Source organism: Orycteropus afer, unplaced genomic scaffold (assembly GCF_000298275.1).
Source record: "Orycteropus afer afer isolate SDZICR_OR568_19922 unplaced genomic scaffold, OryAfe1.0 scaffold00461, whole genome shotgun sequence".
Lineage (NCBI taxonomy): Eukaryota > Metazoa > Chordata > Mammalia > Tubulidentata > Orycteropodidae > Orycteropus > Orycteropus afer.
Window position 1 is genome coordinate 1,876,389 of NW_006922048.1, and position 23,102 is coordinate 1,899,490.

Here is a 23,102-nt window from a genome sequence, read left to right on the forward strand (position 1 = left end):
CCGACGAAAGAGGGGGAGGCTTTCAACGAGATGGATTGATATGGTGGCTGCGATGATGGGCTCAAGTATAGCAGGGATTGTGGGGCTGGCGCAGGATCAGGCAGTGTTTCGTTCTGCTGTGCATGGGGTTGCTATGAGTCGGAAATGACTTGACGGCACTTAACAAAAACAACAACAACATATATGGACAGTTTCATAGCATGTATAAATAACAGATGTAGAAATATCATCTACTGGGCTTACATATGTTGTTGTGTTGTTAGGTGCCATCAAGTCGACTCCAGCACATAGCAACTTTACATACAGTGGAATGAAACACTGCCCGGTCGTGCACCATCACCACAGTCTTGTTATACTTGAACCCATCATTGCAGCCACTGTATCAATCCATCTTGTTGAGGGTCTTCCCCTTTTTTGCTGACCCTCTACTTTACCATGAAGCATGATAGCCTTCTCCAGGGAGTGGTCCCTTCAGACCACAAAATAAGTGAAGTCTGACCTTTCTTGCTTCCAAGAAACATTCCAGCTGCACTCTTCCAGGACAGATTTGTTCCTTCTTCTGGCAGTCCAAGGCATTTTCCAAGGTATTCTTTGCCATCACCATAATTCAAGCCATCAGCTCTTCTGTGTTCCTTACTCATTGTGCAGCTTTTACATGCATATGAGACTATTGAAAATACCATGGCATGGATTAGGTGCACCTCAGTCTTCAGAGTGACATCTTTGCTTCTTAGCACTTTAAAGAGGTGTTTTGGAGCAGATTTGCACAGTGCAGTTTGACGTCTGATTTCTTGACTGCTGCTTCCGTGGGTGTTGATTGTGGATCCAAGTAAAATGAAATACCTGATGGCTTCGATCTTCTCTCCATTTATGGTGGTGTTACTGGTCTAGTTGTGAGGACTTTTGTTTTCTTTATGTTTAGGTGTAATCATGTTGAAGGCTTTAGTGTCTGATCTTCATCAGTAAGTGCATCTTCACTTTCAGCAAGCAAGGTTGTGTCATCCGTATATCTCAATTTGTTGATGTCTTCTTCCAGTAGTCATGCCACCTTCTTCGTATAGTCCGGCTTCTCAGATTATTTGCTCAGCAGACAGATTGAATAAGTATGGCAAAAGGATACAACCCTGGTGCACACCCTTCCTGACTTTAAACCATGTGGTATCTCCTTGTTTTGTTTGAACGGCAGCTTCTTGGTCTATGTACAGGTTCCTCGTGAGTACAATTAAGTGTTCCAGAATTCCCATTCATTGCAATGTTATCTGTAATTTGTTACGATCCACATGGTCAAATGCCTTTGCATAGTCAGTAAAACAGGTAAACATCTTTCTGGTATTCTATGCTTTCAGCCAAAATCCATCTGACACACCAGCAATGATAGCCTTTGGTCCATTTCCCCTTCTGAATCCATCTTGTATTTCTGGAAGTTCCCTGTCAATACACTGCTGCAACTATTTTTGAATTATCTTCAGCAAGATTTTACTGGGATGTCATATTAATGATATTGTTTGATAATTTCCGCATTCTGTTGGATCACCTTTCTTTGAAACAGGTACAAATAGGGATCTGTTCCAGTCAGTTGGCCAGGTGGCTGTCTTTCAGATTTCTTGGCGTAAATGAATAAGCACCTCAAGCACTGCATCCATTTGCTAAAACAGCTCAGTGGGTATTCTGTCAATTCCTGGAGCCTTGGTTTTCACCAGTTCCTTCAGTGCAGTGTTAGGACTTATTCCTTCGTACCATCGGTTCTTGATCATATGCTACCTCCTGAAATAGTTGAATATCAACCAATTCTTTTTGTACAATAACTATTCCTTCCATCTTCTTTTGATGCTTCCTGCATCATTCAATATTCTGCCCATAGAATCCCTCAGTATTGCAGCTTGAGGCTTGAATTTATTCTTGCAAGTTTTTCAGCTTGAGAAATGCTGAGCTCAGGTCATCTTCACTTTTGGTTTTTTAACTCCAGCTCTTTCCACATTTCATTATAACACTTTATTTTGCCTTCTCAAGCTGATCTTTAAAATTTTTAGTCAACTTTTTTATCTTGTTATTTCTTCCATTTGTGTTAGCTACTCCATTCAAGTGTAAGTTTCAGAGTTTTTCCTGACATCGTTTTTGGTCTTTTTTTCCTTTCTTGTCTTTTTAATGATTGGTTTCTTCATATGTAATGTTTATAATGCCTATCCATACCTGATCATTTTGTTTGTCTACTTATGTATCCACCCATAGATTAATGTTTGTTAATACTGATAATGCAGTACTGTGTATATGATATTTTGATAGCTTCTTTCATTATGTCTTTTTTTTTTAATTGTGATTTGGGTGAAAGTTGACAGAGCAAATTCACTTTCCATACAGCAGTGCACATACACTTTGTCTCATGACATTGACTACAATTCGCCACAGTGCAACAGCTACCCTCCCACTTCCTCCCCATACTTACCTCTTCCCTGTATTGTTCCCTCCATGCACTCCTGCCCCTTGAGCTGTGTCCCTGTGCACACACTGTCCTTCTTTGTCCCATGATTGTTCTCTCCAAGGAGTGTATCTACCTAGTGTGAATGTTCAGTCTTTTGTTTGGCTGGAAGCCACAGGAGTGGGTTCAATTTCAGACCTGAAGGGCAGCTAGGGGCCATAGTCTCAGTGGTTCCATTAGGCTCTATCAGACCAGCAAACCTGATGTGTTATTTCCCCCCCTCCCCTTTTTTTTGCCAAATGATTTTGTGTTTTCTTCACATTGTTCTCCCGCTCTATCCAGGATCTCCTACATAGATTCCCCTCTGAGTGGTATGTTTTCTAAGGCCCTAATTTTTTGTTTTGCATTGTTTGTCTAACATTCTTTTACCTTCTTAGACATGCAGAATACAGCTATTCACTTTAGAATATCTGTATCTACTAAATGTATCATCTCTGTCATTTCTGGGTCTATGTCAGGTTTTTTTGTTTGTTTGTTTGTTTTTTTAACCTCGCTTCATCATAGGTCTTACTTTCTTCTTTGCTTGCGTAGTGATTTTCATTGGATACCAGGCTTTGTAAACTTTATCTTGGTGTATGCTGGTTATTCTTGTCTTTCTATAAATGTTATTGACCCTTTTTTTTCCTGAGGCATAGTTAAGTTACTTGGATGTAGGTTGAGCCTTTGAAGCTTTGGTTTGGTGCTGTCTTATCAGGACCAGAGCAGCCTTTATGCGGGTGCTAATTTTGTCCCATTCCTAGGGTAATACCCTTTTGAGGATTCTGCGTGGTATTCTGAATTACAAGCTTTTTCTGTTCTGGATGTTGGGAAGAGGGATGGTGTGCACCCCAGTGCGTCTGTGGGTTGTTCCCTCTTCTCTTTCCAGGTAGTTCTCTTCCAACCTCAGGTGGTTTTCTCGCACACGTGTCTTGTCAGTGCTCAGTACCTAACTCAGGGTCGCCCTCTGCAGATATCTGAGCTCTCTGCATGTGGCTTTCTCCTGTCTGGCGTGTCCTGGTCTGTGAGTTCAGTTGCATTGATCTCTGAGGACAGGGGCATCGCCCCTCAACTCCTGCTGCCTGCCCCATGGACTGGACCCTCCAGGCTGTAAGCTGGGATGACTGTCAGGCTCCCCTTGTGCTGTCTCTCTCTCTGGGATCATGGTCTTCAGTGGCCTGATTTCAGTGTCTGAAAACTATAGTTGACCTTGTGCTCTCCGGGTTTTAAGTTGCTTCAGTAGGAAGGCATGTGCTTGTTAGTCTGTGTTGACCAGAATGGTGGTCCTTTCTCTGAGGGTGCCCTGGACAGGTCATGTTAGTGTCACGGCTCTTCTGAGACTGAGTCTGCGTGAGGAAATGGTCCGAACAGGGAGAATTGTTCTGCGTTTTTAAAAATTGCACAAATAATACGTATAGCGAAACATTTGCTGATTCATGTGTAATTCAGTGACATTGATCACTTCCATCATGTGATGCTGCCATGAGCACTGTCCTCTTCCTAGTCATTCTGTCACCATGCACAGAAGCTCAGGCCCAAAGTGGGAAATGTTTTCACTTAATGCATAGTGAAATTGAACTGTGTATATTGGTGGTTTTCTCTGTGAGTGAGGACCTTAGCAGAAAAGCAGTAGTCATTCGATAGGCCAGGATTAATTAGAACCAGTTCCATTAGTCATTCAGAAGAACTAGCAGTTTCCAGAGGAGTGAAACATTGTAAGTGGGAATGATTCTTTTTCACCGTAGTATCTGTTAATAATTGTAATAAGCTGTTTTTTTGTAAAGGTGGTTGGAGCCAAAGTGGTCACCAATGCCCGCAGTCCTGGGGCACGGTGCTATGGCTTTGTCACCATGTCAACATCGGATGAGGCCACCAAGTGCATTAACCACCTTCACAGAACAGAACTGCATGGAAGAATGATTTCCGTAGAGAAGGTGAGGTGTTTCTCATGCACTGAAACTCATGGCATTTACAAACAAGGAGCTGTGCTGCATTCTTTCCTCATTCCTGTCCCTTTGTTTTTCTAGGCCAAAAACGAACCTGCTGGGAAAAAGCTGTCTGAGAGAAAAGAGTGTGAGGTGAAGAAGGAAAAATCCTCTAGTGTAGACAGGCATCACTCTGTGGAGATCAAAATGGAAAAGTAAAGTCACTTTAATCTTTTCCTCAGGGTGGCTGGGAGGAGGGTAAGTGGGGGCCATTGTGTCACTCATGAATCCAGCACCCGTGTCCTCATCCCCTCCTGGACGTAACCAGCCTTTCCAGCTTATTGAAATGGCAAGTGGGTTTTGTATCTTGCTACACTTTTCACACACAGCTTTCTGTGTGTAGCTATTAAGTGAGGTAAATGACCCCTGGTGGCGCAAGGGTTAAGCACTTGGATGATAACTGAAATGTTGGTGGTTTGAACCTAACCAGTGGCTCCATGGGAGAAGAACTTGGCAGTCTGCTTCCATAAAGATGACAGCCTAGGAAACCCTGTGGGACACTCCATACTCTTGTCACATGGGGTGCTGTGAGTTGGACTTGACTCCGTGGCACCCAGCAGCAGCAACCTGGAACTTTTAAAAGTAGATTCAGGTGATCCTTTCCTAAGTGTCTGTGTTCTAATAACTTGGTAGTCATTTTAAAAAATAATACACATGAAATGAAAGAAGGTTTTAATCTCATTCTTAAATAACCTTTTGGGCCCCACGCAGCTTCTCAGACCTTGATGTCATCCCCCGATCCATGCTGATTTTCATGCGGTTCTTATTTTTCTCACAGCAGCTGCCAGAAATCCATCTTGGCAAAGGCACCACACCCTGCAGAAGATGCAGCCAGATACAGGCCGGCATGTACGGCCTCCATCTGCTGTGTGTCTGACATATGTCAGGTGTCGCACTGTTTCTTTCACAAATTTAAAGTCTCCTAGGGCACTTTGGGAAGTCACTACCCCACCCTGTGGTTCCTTGGCACATTAGTTTGGGAACCATGGGTCTAAGCTACTGTTTTCGTCAAGGGAATGGTATATCTTTAATTAAACTAGAAATAGAGACCATTTTGTCAAAGCACGCATTGCTTATTTGTATCAAAGCTGTAGGCTCATCTTTCTGTGAAAATGAAGTCCCCATTCAGCACTGTTCTCAGAAAGCTGGGTGTCTGCATTGTGTTGACATTGTCAACGTGATTGATTTCCTCTGTGTGGTCTACTCCCGTTCATGTAATTGACCACTCTGCAGAGAATCTGTCCATCTCTCAGTAACTATTTTTTTCTGTCATGTTTTATGCAAGAAAATTTGTGATTGCGTCAATGTGTCCATGAGTATCTTGAGTATCATCAGTCCTCGTGCATTGAAGTTTTTTTTCTTAAAAGTAACTGCCAGTTTTCCTGTTGGTCCAATTGGAATCTGTAGGCCTAGTGTAATGGGTGATTAGCCTTCACCTCCTTGGGAGAGAGACGCACCTTCGCCAAAGATACATCCTGTTGGTACTGCTGAAACTCTATTGGTAGACTGTGGAGAACCATTGGGACAACTTGGTGTTAACAGCACCTTGGAAGTGCATTTTATGCATTTCTTTTCTGATCACAAAAGTGAGGCATGTTTATGCAGAGAGGAAGGTGGTAGTAATGAGCTGACGTCAGATGATCTGTGATAAGCAGTCCTTTGAGATATGAGGAGAGGAAACCAGAGAGGGCAGGTGCCTCACCCTAGGTCACACAGCCCAGCCAGAAACGACAAAGATTAAACCTAGTCTCAGCGCTCCCAGAGCTGCTGCTCTTAACCTGGCAATTCGCTCATGATGTTTAAAACCAAACTGCCTTCGAGTAGCTTTCCTAGTAGGTTTTTGTCAGTTGCCATGAAGTTGATTGCAATTCATGGCGACCCCATGTGTGCAGAGTCGAACTGCTCATAGGCTTTTCAAGGCTGTAAAGCAGATCACCAGGCAGAGGTGCCTCTGGGTCGGTTTGAGCCACCAACCTGCGGTTAGTATGTTTGGTTACATGTATAATTCAGTGCTGTTAGTTACTTTTACTATGTTGTGTAACCATCATCTGATTTTATTTTTTAAAGAAAGAAACCAATATATTAACAAAAGCACTTCAGAGTTGTTGGTTCTGGTGGGCCTCCGTTAATTTTGACGGTGTGTGTTTTTCAAAACTACTCAAACATCATTAAAGCCAAAAAGTCCAAACTTTGTGCTCTGAAAGTTCAGGAGGGAGAAAGGATGAGCTGAGAGGTCCCCTCGGCCTGGCCAGAGCATGTTCCAGGCTGGCAGAGAGGACAAGATGTGTTTGTTGGAGGACCCTGCAGGGTCTGACTCTCCTATCTGGGAGCCTGGTGCGTGGTTGGCATTTAATACATGTGAAATTGAATTGCCTGAGACAAACAGCATTAGGGAATATGGAGACAAGTTTGAATAGCTGAGATGATTTATTTCAGCACTTAAAATTAAATTGCCTTCCATTGAAATGTTCCTAACAGCTTCCTTATTTGCTGGCACAGACCATGCTACTTTACCTGCCTTCCAGAAGTGTGCAGAAATTACCAAGTGTGGTGTGTTAGTTTCCCAGGGTGAGGTCCCACTGCTTCACTCAGTAGGAGCTTGACATCCTGTGCTGCACCTCTACTTTGATAGGCTCTGTGTTTGGAAAAACTTTTTCCTTCAAAACTTGGAAATAAGATGGAATCCATACATGACAGAAAAGATTTAAACTCAGTTCCTAGTAATTGTCCTTGAATAGTGTGTATACCAGTAGCATGCATTTATGTCTTATGTACTGGAGCACATAGTATCTGGGGAAAACAACCCATAAGCCTCTGGTTTCAGTAGGTTCATTGCTAGATGTAGCAGATAGCATCAATGGAATTGTGGCCTCATGGAGAGAGGTGGGTTACTATGACCGTGATTTTCATACTGTCCACCCTACTGCTGCTTGGTTTCATGTGTGTGAGTGATGCTTGGTGTGAACTGTGTTGTTACACAGTGTGGGCAGTTGAGGGTCATCTGCCATGTTTTCACATAGAACCATAATTAAGAAGGAGGAGAAGAATGAAAGAAAGGAAGAAAAGAAGCCTGACGACATTAAGAAGGAAGAGAAAGACCAAGATGAGCCAAAACCGGAAACTCCCAGTCGGTCCAGAGTCACAAAATCAGGTGATAAGACTCTGACAGGTGTCGGTGATAGGAACAAAGCCAGCATTTAGGGCTCCCAGGGTAAAGTGAGCAGCCTGCTTTCCTGAATTTTGCCATCTCTGGGTAGTCAGTCCCAGAACTCTGTAATAACTCTTGACAGTTGCGCTGTGATTTACGTTTGGTGGGGATGCAGTGGCCAGGGCTCCTGCTGTTCTTGAGTCTTTGGCCGGATAGAGTGTGCACTTGGCTCGCGGGAGCTGTCTTGGTTCCTTGTAACTAATTTGGTGCAGTCCTGCAGGTGTGTCATCAGGCTTTCTCTGCATTTAGAGGAAGCTAGGTAGGTTAAAACAGGTAGCGTGAGTTACAGCCTGCAAACACCTATCCCGCTGAGTTGGCAGTGTTTGGAACATCCCACTTGGGTTGTCGTTTCCTCAAGTTGATTGCACTCTGCACCTTAGATTAGGCGTGAAATGCCACAGAACCAATCACCCTAGAACATAACAAAAACCCAACCATCTGGAGCAGTGAGATTTGGTATACTGCAATGTAAGTTAGATTTTAGGTGTTCAGGGTAATTTAGCAGCAATCTCATGAGGAACAGGTTTTTAAAAGATACCCAGGTATTGTAAATCTCCCTAAATAAGTTGTTGTTTCAGTGGTTAGAGCCTGGTTGGTGTATTGGAGGGAGAAGGAGCTAGTTTGGAAGCTCTCGTTTCTGTGAGTGGGTGAAGGAAGCCCCCTACCCCATCTGGCTAGGCGACCCCACACCTTTGGGCTGTGTGCTTCACAGACAGCGGTGCCCAGTCGCAACCGCACAGGCCCACACTCTGCAGAGCTTTACCGCCGGGTGTGGGAAGAATCAAATTACTGGTTATCCTGGAGCTTCTACAATTCAGTGTGAAGGGCCAGGATTTCTGGGTGGATATTTTTGTGTACTCATGCAAGATGCATTTCCCCTCTGGAGTTAATCTGTAAGAATGAACAAATTGCAGCTGCTTTCCCTTAGTTGAGCAAAGACTGATCAAGGCACACCAGCTGCTTCACACCCAGGGTCACCATACCACAGTGCTTATTGCAGGCTGTATACATCTTAGCACTTGGTATTCTGGTCATTGGAAAACTAAGGAGCAGGCTCCCCGAGGTCAGCATCCTTCACCTGACCTGACTTGGTCCAATGCTTGTCTTAACCCAGGTGCGCTAGCTAGTGGGGTGTTGGCAGATTTGATGGATGGCTTTTGTTTTTTCTTAAAGGAAGCAGAGGAATGGAGCGGACAGTCGTGATGGACAAATCCAAAGGCGAGCCTGTCATCAGCGTGAAAACGACAAGCAGGTCCAAAGAAAGAGTGAGTACTGCTTGGGCCATCTCAAGTCCAGCCAGTTGTAGTGGTGGTTTAAGAACAGTTTTGATTTTTACTATGAAAACTATTGTTTAGCCTTTAAAATGGTCAGACTTGTTTGAAATTCTCAGGCAGCATCTTCTTTGTGTACAAACACAGAATCGGTTCTAAAGCGTCTTTGCAAGCAGAAGCTCCCCCATTTGTTTTCCTAATCTGGGCTGATGCTCTGCTGATTTCCTTGTCAGGTTATGCTGTCTTTTGGAAAGACAACTGATGCACAGAATACAGCTCACACTGGAATAGGAGAGGCAGGACCCAGGCTTTTCAAGCTGGAGGGCAGTTTGTTAACTTTTTTGAGTTGGTTTTCTACTCTTTGGTTAAATTAACCAAAAAAGAAAACTTGGAACCCACCTAAACTGAGCACAAAAGAACTGTGCTCCTCAGGAATTTCAGTGGCTGATTTTTTAGAAGTAGATGTCCAGGCCTTTCTTGCAACGTACCCCTGGGTGCATTTGAACCACCACCCTTTTGATGAGCTGCTAGGCGTGTTCACTGTTGGTGCTGTGCAGGGCCTCCTAATATCACATAATAGGTTCCATTTTCTGAGTTGTACACACAGCTACTCCCATAAAGCCCACAGCCTAGAAAACTGCCTAGGGCAGTTGTGTCACTTTGGGTGGGCTCTAAGTCGTCCTCTTGCTTATTAGCAGCTGCATACTTAACCATTATACCACTACGGCTGCTTCCATGTGTGTCTGATTCTGTGTAGTTTATTACGTGTATTTGTGTAGTCACCACTCTTGTCAAAATATGGGATTGTTCCATCCCCACAAAGCTACCCCTTCGTGGTCACTCCTGCCCACTGCCCCCTCCCTGAGCCTGGGCAGCCACTCTCTAACCTTACTATGAGAACAGTCTCTAAATGGAATCCTGCAGCTTGTGCCTGTATGAGACTGGCTCTTTTCCATCAGCATTGTGCTCCTGTGCGTCCTCCAGGTTCCTGTGGATCTCCTTTTTCTTCTCTAAGCGGTGTGTTTGGGGGGTGAAGCTAGGTGGTGCAAATGGTGAATGTGCTCAATGGCTGACCCAGAAGACTGGGAGTTGGAGTCCACCCAGAGGTGCATCAGAAGAAAGGCCTGGGGTCTCCTTCCAAAAGATAGGCCATGGAAAACCCTCTGGGTGGTTCTACTCTGACACACGTGGGGTGGTCGTGAGTCAGAACTGACTTGACAGCACCTGATTTTATCCTTCAGTGTGGGGATATACCCTGATATTTTTTATTTTCCCTGGTAGTACTTACTGTGTTTTTAAGGGAAGTATACACCACTCTTTAGGTTCCCATTCAGTGATTTCCACACAGATTGTCCAGTTTGGTTCATCACAATGCGTGAACATTCTCAATTGTTTCCGTTCTGGTGGTTCCATTTCCATTCGCCTGATCTCCCTTACCTCTTTGTCTTCTCGTCTTTGCTTAAAGTCATTATTGACTGTTTGGTCTCATAGTTGTATTTTAGAGGAACACAGTACTCATGGGAGGTTCTTATTTTGTAAGCCAACCTGTTATTTAGCTGCAAGGTGACCTCAGGCTAACATCAGTTCAGGGTTTAAAGACTATCTCAGGGCAGTAGTCTTGGGGAGTTTTCTAGCCTCAACTGGTCAGTGAAGTGTGTGGATTTTTAAGAACGTGAGATTCTATTCCACATTTTTCTCACATTTGATCAAGATCTCTCTGTTGTATCCCTGGTGGATCCTGATCTCTTTAACCACTGCCCTATTGATTGGTAACTTTACCAGTTCCCCTTGTAAGCTACAAGGTGAGCATTTGTTTGTATGTCAACTCCTGGTGACCCCAAGTGACAGAGTAGAACTGCCCTGTAGGGTTTTCTTGGCTGTGATCTTTATGGAAGCAGATCTCCAGGCCTGCCTTTTGTGCTGCCACTGAGTGTATTTGAACTGGCAACCTTTTGGTTTGCAGCCAAGTACTTAAACGTTGCATCACCACGGCACCTATTGGTAGGCCTAACTCTGGCAAACTGACAGATACCCGTCAGTGGGGTTGCTGGGGTGGGTGTGTGTTCGTAATTGTTTTCACTCAAAATTTCACATTGCCCTAGGGTAAGGTCATCAAGGACATTGTCATTGGCCGGGGCACACTGGGTCACTGGAAAGGGGCTCCGCCAGTGACGAGCCCAGGCATACAACTCTGGAGCATGCACTGCCGTGCTTTCCCCGTGCCAGGTGCCCTCCCCCAAGGCCTGTATGATCAGATGTTAACTGTCGGCTGAGCTTCCAAGATGGTTCAGGCTCCAGGTCATACCTGTCCCCTCTTTCTGTCAGCAGGCTTTCTGTCATAACCTGGTTGCAACCTTTGCCCGTTTTTCTGTCAGGTTGCTTTGATCTCCTCTATCCCCATGTGAGCTGATTAAGAAAATAAGCTGAGGGATTTGTTTTCAAACATCATCTCCCAAGCCCCTGTTACTGGAGACTCTCAGACTGGGTTCAAGGGAGGCCCTGGACTCCCAGCTGTATAAAAGCTTCCTGGGAAAGTTGGGGCCAGTGTGGGAGTCACTATCCATGAAGGCCCCAGAAATAGTTTTAGGGAAAGTGACTATTGGTGTTTTATACCTTGTTGGGTGTGATCAAGTAGATTCTGACTAACACTGACCTTGTGTGACAGACTAGATCTGCCCCATAGGGTTTTCTAGGCTATCAACTTTATGGGAGCAGATTGTCTGGTCTTTGTACCCACAGACCTGCTAGGTGGATTCAAACCACCAGCCTTTTGGTCCATAGCTGAGCATTTAACCATTGCACCACCAGGGCTCAACCTCATCAGGAGTTTGTTTTACATGAAAACATCTTTGGCTGCTTTAAGGCCATCTGCCTGTGGTCAGAGCCAGCACTTGAGAGGTGCAGCTCCTCACCCATTTGTCCCCACAGTTGTTCACAGGCTTACCTGCTAGACAACACTGGCATTGTATGCCCAGGCCCTGCAAGTCACAGGGAGCTAGCTTAGAGAAGAAGCTAAATTTTCCTTGAGAATATAGGGATTTCTGGTTCTGCAGCTCTTGTTTCCTGAGGTTCTGTCCAACCTCTTCTTTTCCACGAATGCCCTTTGGTGTTTGAAAACAAGGCTTTCTCTAGATTCCTAGGCCAGACGTAGAGTGAGGCAGGCCACACTTGGCCTCCCACATACACTTGGTAGGACTTGGGTGAGCAAGCCAGACCCAGGCCCCTACATAGACCAGGTGGGTGTGAGGGATTGGCATGTAACCCACAGGGGTATGTCCCATTTTCATTATGTGCTGGTTGTAATCATTTTTCTGATCTTAACAAACTCCTTTTGCCCCACAGAGCTCCAAGAGTCAGGATCGCAAGTCAGAAAGCAAAGAGAAGAGAGACATCTTGTCATTTGATAAAATTAAGGAGCAGCGAGAGCGCGAGCGCCAAAGGCAACGAGAGCGGGAGATCCGGGAGACTGAGCGGCGGCGGTGAGCATCTGGCTGGCCGAGGGGTCTGGGAGAGGCTCCTCTGAGCACCAGAGAGCGGCTGCCAGGGCTTGTGGGGCTCTCAGGCATTTACCTGAGCTCAGAGGGAAAGGTCGGAGACAGGGCATGAGACTTCTCAAAACCCATGTCTATCTGGCAGTGTTTCCTTGTCAGAGTGGGAAACTTCACTGTTTTAGAAACTCATCTGCGTGTGGCCTTGGTGGAAGTGCTTCCATAGAGAAACCTACTTCCAGATAGGATCCAAAGAGCACCTGGAGTTTAGTTGGTTAGATGTGCCAGTCACAGATCAGTACCTTAACTTTTGACAAGAAAAGCCTGTGTTGTGCAGCATCCTTAGGCAGCCACTAGCCCACATCGCCACCTTTGCTAAGGATGTAGTGTGTGAACATTTTCTCATCATATTCTGCCATGTCACGATGAAGTTTCCAAAGTCCCCTTGGTTCCCCTTTGCCCTCCGATGCTGCCCAGTGAAACAAAAGCTTGATGTCATGATGTGCAGGAAATTTGCTTGGTTAAGACATTACGCAGACCCTTCTGCTGACGTCATGTCTGCTTTTCCAAAGTGGCAAGCTCTCAGCCTCAGCAGATAACAGCTGCTGCTCCTCTAGAAAATCAAAGTGGATCATGAGCTTTTTGATCCTCTTCAGAGGCCCTTTTGCTTCTTGCTTGCTCGTCCTTGGCTTGGGGGCTTTCCAGGGGCCAGCAGGGGCTGTGAGGAGGAGTGAAGGTGACCTCTCTCCCAGACACAGAACCAGTGTGCTGGACCACCATCTAGTGGGCCCCCTCTCAGGCCTTGTCTCTGTACTTACACTTCCCTAGGCTCCTGTCATTAAAAACAAATGGCCTTTTTTGAGGGACATGTGAAAAGGGCAGGCTCATGATAACATGTATAACAGAAATCCTTGCTAGTGTGAGCAGTTTAGTGCCTGCTACCTGGTAGCTAGCTGCTAGTGGCAATGGTAACTGGGGGATATCACCAGGAAACACTCCAGGATCCTGGCTCCCCGGCCTATGGTCCCTGACTTGAGTCCTGCAGAGATGCTGCCTGGCAGTATCTGCCAGGGGCCTCAGGACGGGCCTCAGGACGGTCCCTCTGCCCCCAGGGAACGTGAACAGCGCGAACGGGAGCAGCGCCTGGATGTCTTCCATGAGAGGAAGGAGAAGGCCCGGCTGCAACGTGAACGCATGCAGCTTGAGTGCCAGCGGCAGCGTCTGGAGCGTGAGCGCTGGGAGCGTGAACGGCTGGAGCGCGAGCGCATGCGTGTGGAGCGTGAGCGCAGGAAGGAGCAGGAGCGCATCCACCGCGAGCGCGAGGAGCTGCGGCGCCAGCAGGAGCAGCTGCGCTATGAGCAGGAGCGGCGGCCTGCCTTCCGGCGGCCCTACGATGTGGATGGCCGGTGAGGGCCCTGGGCTGGGGAGACTGCATTCCTAGCAAGCTCAGGAAAGACCAGGGTGGAGACCTCAAATGAGGGTGAGATGGCACTTTCCTGCCAGTTGGAACAACCAGCGCTGCTCCTGTCTGCCTTAGTGTGGATGGTCAGCATCTAAAGGTGGAACCCAGCACCACATTCTCAGAACCGGCCACAAGCACCACCCCCAGGTGTATAGTTCAGTGTACCAGTCCCACACCAGGAGGCCTTTTCCCAGTCATATCAGTCTTTGAGCACCTGGACAGAGACACTGCTGAAGGTTGTGTGTGCTGCCTCATCTGAGCTGTCCTTTCATTTGCCCTGTGGCTCCCGGTGGAGCCCAGCGCTCTGATAGGCATTTATGTTGAATCTGACATGCCTATACAGGCGTGAGGTCCACATCTGCTATGGTGGTCTTCCTCTGTCCTTCCAAAGGAAGAGATCAGAAGTAGGCCCTCTTGAAAGTTGTGATGGCAGATATAGTAGTCTTAAGTGCTTCTGAGCTGTTTAATGGATGACCACCCACTGTCCTGGGAGCTCTGGTGGCGTAGTGCCCTAAGGCATTTGACTGCCAACCAGAAGGCTGGCGGTTCAAACCCACCAGCCACTCCCCGGAAGGAAGGTTGGGCAATCTACTTCTGTAGCGATACCTCCTCAGAAACCCAAGGAGGGGTCACTATGAGTTGGATCTGACTCTGCAGCAGTGTACTGTACTGTACCCACTGTCCTTGAGAGGAGTTTTCTGATGAACATTTAAGGAGATGGGGTACAGCCTGTGAAAGCCAGAATCTGTGTCAGAGAGCAACGAAGCATTTTTCACTAACACAAAGTACTGGAAAGTGGGAAATGTACGCGACCCAGAAAAAAACGGGCAATCCATCACATTCTGGCTCTCACAGGTTTCATTGTAGCTGGCTACAGTCCCTAACTGATCTCGTCCCCTTGGCAACGAACTCAGGAAGGCTCAGGTAACCACAGAAGATGGGGAAGGTAAAAGCATGGCAGCTCCAGTTCCGTTCCAGAAGAATCACATATTCCATTTTGCTTGCATTTGAGCTCACATGGGGATCACGGTATTAACAGCCTTGTGATACAATTAGCGCACAGCAGTCCCTTCCCTAGGACTGTCAGATGAGAATACCAGTGCGTGGCTTGGCAGTTTGGGGGGTTTTAATTCATCAAATCAACGCAATAATGGTTGAATGTTTAGAGATTAGCCCTGCAGGATACTTCTAATGATAACCAGGCTGGAGAGAGAACTTCCTCTCGCCTCCACCCTGTCCTTTTCTCTTTGTTCTTGTTCATAAATGGAATTTGCATTCTTTTTAAAATGAAAAAAACAACAGACGAGCTGACTACTGGCCTGAAGGAAAACGAGCGGCGCTGGAGGACAGATACCGCTCCGACTTCCTGCGGCCAGACCACCGCTTCCATGACTTCGACCACCGTGACCGGGGCCCATACCAGGACCACGTGGTCGACAGGTCAGCGGCCGCCCTCCCCATTGCAGCCAGCTATCACCCACATACACGCTCAGCCTTTGGCAGAGATGGCCCCGGTCTGTTCTTTGGAAATTTGGTGTGCTTCCAGAATCTGCTGGAGTGCTTCTGGCCACTCACACATGGGGTTACAAAGCAGAGCACTCAGCCCTGGGTCATAATTGTGCCAGAGTCCTTGGCTTCTTAAGCAGAAAGGGTTCCTCAGAGCCATTCAGTCCACTTTCCTCACTTCCCTAATAGCACAGGGGCAGCCCTGGGCCTCCTGGCTGGGCTGGCCTCCTCACCCCTCCAGCATGAGTTCTTGTGCTTGTCAGTGCATGGCCTGGCTCTCTGGGGCTGTGGGTGTTTTCATCATCTCCATGGCTATGCTCCCTCTTTCTACCTTGCCACTGAGCTTGAGTCCCTCTAGAACCATGTTGTTGGGGATTGGAGGGGCTTTGAGGAAGGCATGGCCAAGTCTCATTACAGAGGAGGCAGCTGGGGGAGCGGGCAGAGCAAGATTGGGCTGCAGTCCAGGGCTTGGGCTTTAGGTGGTGCCCTTGGGTTTGTTAGCCAGCATAGCTTCCTGGGCGGGTGGCATACAGAACAAGAGAAGTGTGTCCTTTGTCCTGCTTTGCATTTCAGAGGGCTGGGTGGGTGGCTTTAGGTGAGGAGTGTATCTAGTTTATGGAGTCCTTGGGTGGTGCAAACCATTAAGCACTCGGTTGCTAACTAAGTTTGGCGGTTCTAGTCCACCCAGAAGCACCTTAGGAAAGACCTGGTGCAGTAGTTCTGAAACCCAGCCATTGAAAATCTTACAGGGTAAAATTCTGTTCTGGCGCTGGGGGTTGCTATGAGCCAGAGTCACTGAGTGTGCCTGTCTCGATGCACACTGGTAGCAGGGTGTATATGAGCGCTGTGGTGGGAAAGCCACGGGTTGCCAGGAGGAGTGGAGGCCCAGATTGAGCCAGGGCCTCACAGGAGGAGACTGAGTCATTGGTGTCACAGGCACAGTTCAATGACACTGACACAAACTAAGAACAGTAAGAAAGCTTAGGACTTAACAGGTACTTGAGGGGAGGAGGGGTGGCTCGAGAGGAGTGGCCGGCGATCCTCTGCCCCGGGTCAGGAGCAGGAGAGGGTGAGCGGCAAGCAGGGGGTTAGAGCGTGGTAAGGGTGTGCATCTGTGGCTTTGCAGGCTCTCCTATTGAGGGTGTGAAACGTCTCCATGGAAAGCTGAGACATGAACCCGGATAGGCCTGGGCAGCAAGTGAAAATGCGGAGGGCCCTTGCTCTCAGGATAGTCACTGTGAGGCCAGTGGATTTTCTATCTAGGTTATTGAAAGGGCAGTCTTTGGTTTCCCAGTGCTTTCTCATGTGCCCCCTGGGTGGCATCTTCTCGAGCCATTTCATTGTTCTTAGCTTTTCTGTAAGAGAATCCAAAACGGAATAGGGAGCAACTAATGTAATTGTTCATTGATAGAGTTGCTTTAAGATCTGGTGTGTGGCATGTGTTAGGTCAGACCACAAATACAGTCATCACCTGTAGTCATCTGCTTGTCCCTATTCCCTTTCCTTTTGTCAGTAGGGCACAGGTGATGGGAAGTCGGCTTCATGAAGTGAGTCTCTGCTTCTGAAACCTCTGGAGATGATGATGATGATGTGTGTGCTATCAAGTCGATTCTGTCTCATAGGGACACTGTGTGACAGGGTGGAACTGCCCCATAGGGTTTCCTAGGCTATGATCTTTAGGGGAGCAGATTGCCAAGTCTTTGTCCCATGGAGCCCGTGGGTGGGTTCCAACCACTGACCTTTCAGTTTGCAGTTGAGTGCTTAACAGTCCTACCCCCGGGTTTCCTTTCAGGGCATGTTGGTTTAGTAAAATCCTTATTTCTGCTTTCTTAGCATCTGGCTTCATTCCAGCCCCAGGGGAAAAACCTTTAGATTCAAGCTAGCTTTTATTTTCTGTTATTTTTAGGCCGTTAAATCAAAGTTACTAATCGTTGAAATAGAGTTAACGGTCCTGATTGTGAAACCTTGTCATGTGGCCTGCAGAAATGGCAGGTCTCATTGTTGCTGCTAGTTGAATAATATCTCCCTTTTGCAGGAGGGAAGGCTCCAGGATGGGCGAGCGGGACGGGCAGGTGAGTAGCCCGGACTCTGTGCCCAGGTGGAGTGTGTACTAGTGTGTACTAGCCTCTGTCCTCGGGGGCTAGAGCCAGGGGGGTGGACACATCTCCTCTGAGCAGCAGTTGGATGTACTGGTGGTGGGATATTTTCTGATGGTTGAGTCTCTGTTCTCCAGGTATGTGCCTGTCACTCTTGCTTAGTTCTTTCTGATGGGAGCTGCAAGGATCTGTTGATTGCCCCCTTCCTTAACATGCCTTTTAATCGGGCACGGTGGCCCTCCCAATGAGACCTTCACTGCCAATCAGGGCATAGGTGGGGTAGTCATTATACAGTCCAGATTTTGGGGTTCTTTCTCTCTCTGGCTCTATGCTGAGCCCTGGGGATACAAAGGCCACAAAGTTGTCCCTGAGTCTAGTCATCTGTGGTGCCCTGGGAGTCAGGTGAAGGGCATTGCTTAGGGAGGAGGAACCATGCAGCCTCTCTGAGAAAGGTGGGGGCGGCCATTAGTACAGCCTTGTTCAGTCGTCAAGTTGCTTTGCATAAACACAGCACACAGTTCTCACCTGCTGCCCAGGACGGGACTATTCAGGGTCTCCAGGCCTGGCTGTAGAGGGATATTCTGGTGTCTCTGGTGTTGGGTAGTAAAAGGCCCCAAGGGGTATGCTGTCATGAGAGGGTGGATGTTCTGGTTACCTAGTGCCACTCTGACAAGACTATACCACAAATGGGATGGCCTTAACAAACAGGAGTTTATTCTGTTACAGTTTGGGAGGCTAGAAGTCCGAGTTCCAAGTGCCAGGCTCTAGGGGCTGTTTAAAACCCCCTTTACCTTGGGCTTCAGCTCTGCCTCTTGCTCCCAGCCCACTGAAGCTAGAGGCATCTCTTCACTCAGGCAGTTACTGGCTGCAGAGGCTAACAAGCCCAAGGTCAACAAATAAAATGGCACAGTCTGATGTTACCAAACCACACAGCAGGCCATTAATTGAAGTACATTATAAGTCCCAAGGTCAGCAGAGCATGGCTGTTTTCTTAGCATCTGGCTTTAGATTCAAGCTAGCTTTTATTTTCTGTTACTCTGTTCTGCTGAACAACGACACGGCTGGCTACGTGCAGGATCCAAGCATTCCATAGGCTAGAGACCATTCCCAAAGATGGTTATATACAGGAAGCAGACTACATACCCAAAGACAGCTACTCAGCTGCTTGTGGTAGAGCCTGCCATGGAGTTGATTGCCAGTCTCATCATGGGGAATAACTACCATCAGCTGCCCAGCCACTCAGCCAAGCCCAGCCAAGCTGACACACAAGCAACCACCACAGTGGAGGATACAGGTGGTGAGAGTGAAGGGAGAGAAACCTGCCCCTAAAGAGGTCATTTGTCCTTGGGCAGGAGAGGACATCTGACTCTGGTCACATCCTGGAAAGGACAGGGCTGCCAGTGCTCATGGCAGGCCAAGGGGGCCCCACAGATGGCTTTCCACGAGCACCTCAGGAGATCGAGAGACAGTTTTAGGGAGACTAGGTCTTTTGAGTGAGGAGAATGTCAGGAAGCCAAGGGCTCTTGTCACTGTTGGAAGTGGGACGGTGGTGACATTGGCCAACTTCCCAGAGACCTATGTGGGATCTGTGGTTAGCATGTCCCCTTGTCCCCCTTATGCCTTCCAGCACTACTCTGATGACCGCCACGGCCACGGAGGGCCCCCTGAGCGCCATAGCCGGGACTCCCGTGACAGCTGGGGGGGTTATGGCCCAGACAAGAGGCTGAGTGAAGGCCGCACGCTGCCGTCTGCACCCAGGTTAGAACAGACACAGTGAGGGCGGGGCAGGGGGAGAGGTGCCGCAGCTGGGTCCCCAGCCCAACCCCTGCCTCACAAGGACAAGTCTCCCAGAATCGGGATCTGGAGAGGAGGGGCAAGGCACCCCCTGTGGGATAGAACCTCCAGCTTGCCCCACAAGCTGAGGGCCAGTCCTTCATCCTGGCCTCTGACCCAAAAAACATTTCTCTTCTTGATGAGTTGAAGCCTTTTTATGGTCTGGAAGCTGAGACCCCCTCTTCCCCACAAGGTCTCCTAAGGCATGTTTAAGAGGTGCCATATCCTCGTGGGGTCTCTGCTCTGACCTTCTGTTGGCTTGCATCGAGCCGCCTCCGCCCAGGCTGTACGTGACACCCACTCGAGGGGAGGTGGCCTTCTCACCTGGGACACCGGTGGGCTGGGGCAGGAGTGCATTTGGGGGCAACCTGGATGTTGGGGCCTTTTTAGCAGTACTTCCCCCATCCCAGCTGCTGTCAGGGCTGGGATGCTGGGCTAGATCCTTCGTGAGGTTTCAAGTCTGTGTTCCCACGTCACACTGTATGTGTTGGCAGTGTGGCTTCCCACTGCTTCACTCAGCATCAACCTGCTGAGTCTTGACTTGAGGCCTGTCCGGGATGTACCCCAGGAAGAGCCCTTCCCAGCCTCTTATCTGAGTGCCCGGGCCCTGGCCCACTGGCTTCCCCAACAGACACGCACAGGCCAGCACACAGAAGGCCAGCAGCCCTGTTGTGCTGACGCAAAGTGCCCATTTGTGGTTCTGTCTTTGGGACCAGCTGTGTCCATTGTGCTCACGGTTGCCGGTAGCATACCCAGCCTGTGCTTGCTGCTCCTGCTGCACAGTTCTTGTCCTGGGCCACACAGGAGGGGGCTTGGCCCACAAATAGTCAGGTGCTGAGCTTTCCTGGCCTGTGGCCTGCCCTCACCACTCCCTGCTCAGACACACATGCCTTCATGAGACTGAGTTCCTGTTTGCTCTCCTAGGTAGAGAGAACTATGCATCCATTCAAACGGGGAAACAGTTCAGGGGCTTTAGCTTACCCAGAGTTGTGTATCCATCATTTTGCCCAATTTTAGAAAGTTTTCATCACCCCAAAAGAAACTCTGTACTCCTTAGTTGCCACTCTCTAGTCTTTCCACCTCCAACTCTTGTTGGGTGCCATTGAGTCTCTTCCAACTCGTAGCGACCCCATGTGACAGTCGAACTGCCCCCATAGGGTTTCCTAGGCTGTTACCTATACAGGAGCAGATCACCAGGTCTTTCTCCTGTAGAGCTGGTGGGTGAGTTCAAACAGCCAACCTTTTGTTTAGCAGCATAGACTTTAACCACCACACCACCTGGGCTCCCTTCTCTAGCCCACTAATCTTCTGTGTCTCTGTCTCTTGTGGATATTTCATATACGGGGGATCTACAGTATTCATCCTTTTGTGACTTTCGCTCAGCAAAACATTTTGAGAGTTCATCCATGCCGTAGCATCTGTCAGGACTCCCCCCCTTTTTGTGGCTGAGTAATACTCCCTGTAGAGAAGTGCTTATCTGATTTATGCATCTATCAGTTGATAGCCATTTGGTTGTTACCACTCTGGGGCTCTTGCTGATGCTACTGTGAACGTGCGTGTAAAAGTTTTGTCCAGAGGTGTGCTTTTATTTCCTCTGCTTATAGACTTGGGTGTGGAGTTGCTGGCTCAGACTGTGTTCTGTGTTCAACTGTTTGAGGAAACACCAGGCTGTTGTCCACAGCAGCTGCACCACTTGATGCACCTGCCAGCAGTGGGTGAGGGTTCCAGTTACTTCACATACTCACCAGTGCTGTTTCTGTCCCTCTGATGTTAGCCATTCTAGTGGGGATGTGATCGTATCTAACTGTGGCTTTGATACACATTTCCTGCTGGAGAAAAGACCTGGTGATCTGCTCCCATAGAGATTACAGCCAGGAAAACCCTATCGGGGCCAGTCTACTCTGTCACGTGGGGTTGCTGTGAGTTGGAATTGATTTGACAACATTAAAGCTCTGGTGGCATAGTGCCTAAGGCATCTGACTGCTACCAGAAGGTTAGCGGTTCAAACCCACCAGGCACTCTTTGGAGGAAAGACTGGGCAGTCTACTTCCGTAGAGATACACCTCGGAAACCCAAGAAGGGGTCACAATGAGTCGGGTCTGACTCGATGGCAGTAAGTGTGAGAACAACAACCAACGAGAGTGGCTAATGAGTCCCTGGGTGGCACAGATGGTAAATGGCTCCAATGCTAACTGAAAGGCTGGAAGTTCAACTCCACAGGCGGTACCTTGGAAGAAAGGCCTGGTGATCTGCTTCTGAAGAAAACCCTCTGGAGCACAGTGCTCTGACACACGGGGCAGTGGGTGGAGTGTGGTTGACATGACTAACAATGTCGAACTTTCCATATGCTTATTGGCCATTTGTTACCTGTTCTCTGGAGAACATCCTTTACCTACTCATCCTTTGCCTACTTCTCCCTGAAGCGCCTGGTCCATGTCCTATTGATCTGCCCCCTGCCTTTGGGAGGGACACTCCTTTGCAGGGGTGGCTCTCTGATGGCATGACCTTGGAGGTCTATCTGGACAGTCCCATATCTCATTTCTTCTGGCATAGGGGTGGCCGTGACTGGGGGGAGCGCAGCCAGAGGCTCGAAGACCACCAGGAGCGTGCCTGGCAGGGCGGCGTGGACCCGGGCACCACCAGCCGAGAGCATACGCAATGGCAAGGTACGGACTGACCCCACCTGCAGACGCACACAGCGGCTCTCGGGGAAGGCCAGGAGCTCTGGGTCCTGCTGCTGCCGACAGCCACGCTCCCGGGATTCTTCAGTCTCATGAGCAGAGAGTATCTGCAGCTCTCTCTTTCCAGGTGGCGACAGAGGCCCATCGAGCCCCTCGGGGCCAGGGCACCTGGCGAGCCGGGGCGGCATGTCGGGGTAAGGAGTGTTGTCCGAGGATGAAAGTGCTTTGTTCCTGCTCCTACTTCCTCTCCCTTTTGCATGTTTGTTCAACTTGCCAGGTTGAGTGTTTTGAAAACAAACCCAAAGAGGCTCTCTGCAACTTAGGCCCATAGCGCTGTCCAGCCCCCCGGAATGCGGTGTGTGAGGATGGCGTTTCTCACCCGGAAAAGCCCAGCGCACTCGAGGCCGCCGCCGCGTCGGCGCTGAGCAGTGTGGCCGAGAAACACAAAGCACAAGGGGGAAACCGTCTGCCTTTGTTCCTAGGCGAGGCGGCTTTGCACAGGGTGGACATTCCCAGGGCCACGGGGCACCAGCTGGTGGACTGGAAGGTGGAGGACTGGCCAGCCAGGACCGGGGCAGCAGAGCCCCCCCCCCCCCCCCCCCCCACCCCCACTTGTCCCCCCACTGCACCCGCCGCTACTAGGTCCCACCCACGCCCTCGCACTTCCAGGTAGGCAGACGCACTGTTGGATCTGTTAGCCAGGGTCACATTGAGCTTGTGGAATCTTTGCAAAAACAAGCGAATTCTGTCCCCGGGGTTGTAGCTCAGTACAATATGAACTCACTTCCTCCTTTTTGTTTTGTAATAAACGTGCTCTTGTTCTGCGTTTTTGAGACCAAGTTTCTGTTAACAAGGCATTCCATTTTCCATAATAAAGTTGACGGTTCGCACTCGTGTGTGCGTGTGTGCCCTGATTCCAGAATGCTGGCACTCTGGTCCTGTAGGCACCAGGGCCAGCTCAGCGCCGTCCTGATGTTCACCTGCATCATCTCAGAGAATCCTCACAGTCACCTTCTGAAGGGGAGCCTGGATCCCCATTTTACAAAGGAAGGGGACTAGACCCTGGGAGGGAAATACTGGCCACAGAGCTGGGACTGGAACTGAGGACTCCCTCACGTGT

At 48.7% G+C, this 23,102-nt stretch overlaps 1 protein-coding gene across 1 annotated transcript in view; it reads left to right on the forward strand.

Moving 5' to 3' along the window:
• Positions 1–22,624, forward strand: part of SAFB2 (scaffold attachment factor B2) — a 50,451-nt gene extending 27,827 nt beyond the window's left edge. The window contains exons 10-21 of the mRNA XM_007954476.1: positions 4,237–4,386; positions 4,480–4,592; positions 7,458–7,588; positions 8,819–8,910; positions 12,259–12,395; positions 13,517–13,810; positions 15,169–15,306; positions 17,408–17,444; positions 19,096–19,226; positions 21,855–21,967; positions 22,110–22,176; positions 22,465–22,624. Of these exons, the coding sequence (XP_007952667.1) occupies positions 4,237–4,386; positions 4,480–4,592; positions 7,458–7,588; positions 8,819–8,910; positions 12,259–12,395; positions 13,517–13,810; positions 15,169–15,306; positions 17,408–17,444; positions 19,096–19,226; positions 21,855–21,967; positions 22,110–22,176; positions 22,465–22,624 (1,563 nt within the window). The remainder of the gene's footprint in view (positions 1–4,236; positions 4,387–4,479; positions 4,593–7,457; positions 7,589–8,818; positions 8,911–12,258; positions 12,396–13,516; positions 13,811–15,168; positions 15,307–17,407; positions 17,445–19,095; positions 19,227–21,854; positions 21,968–22,109; positions 22,177–22,464) is intronic.
• The last annotated feature ends 478 nt before the right edge of the window (positions 22,625–23,102 follow it).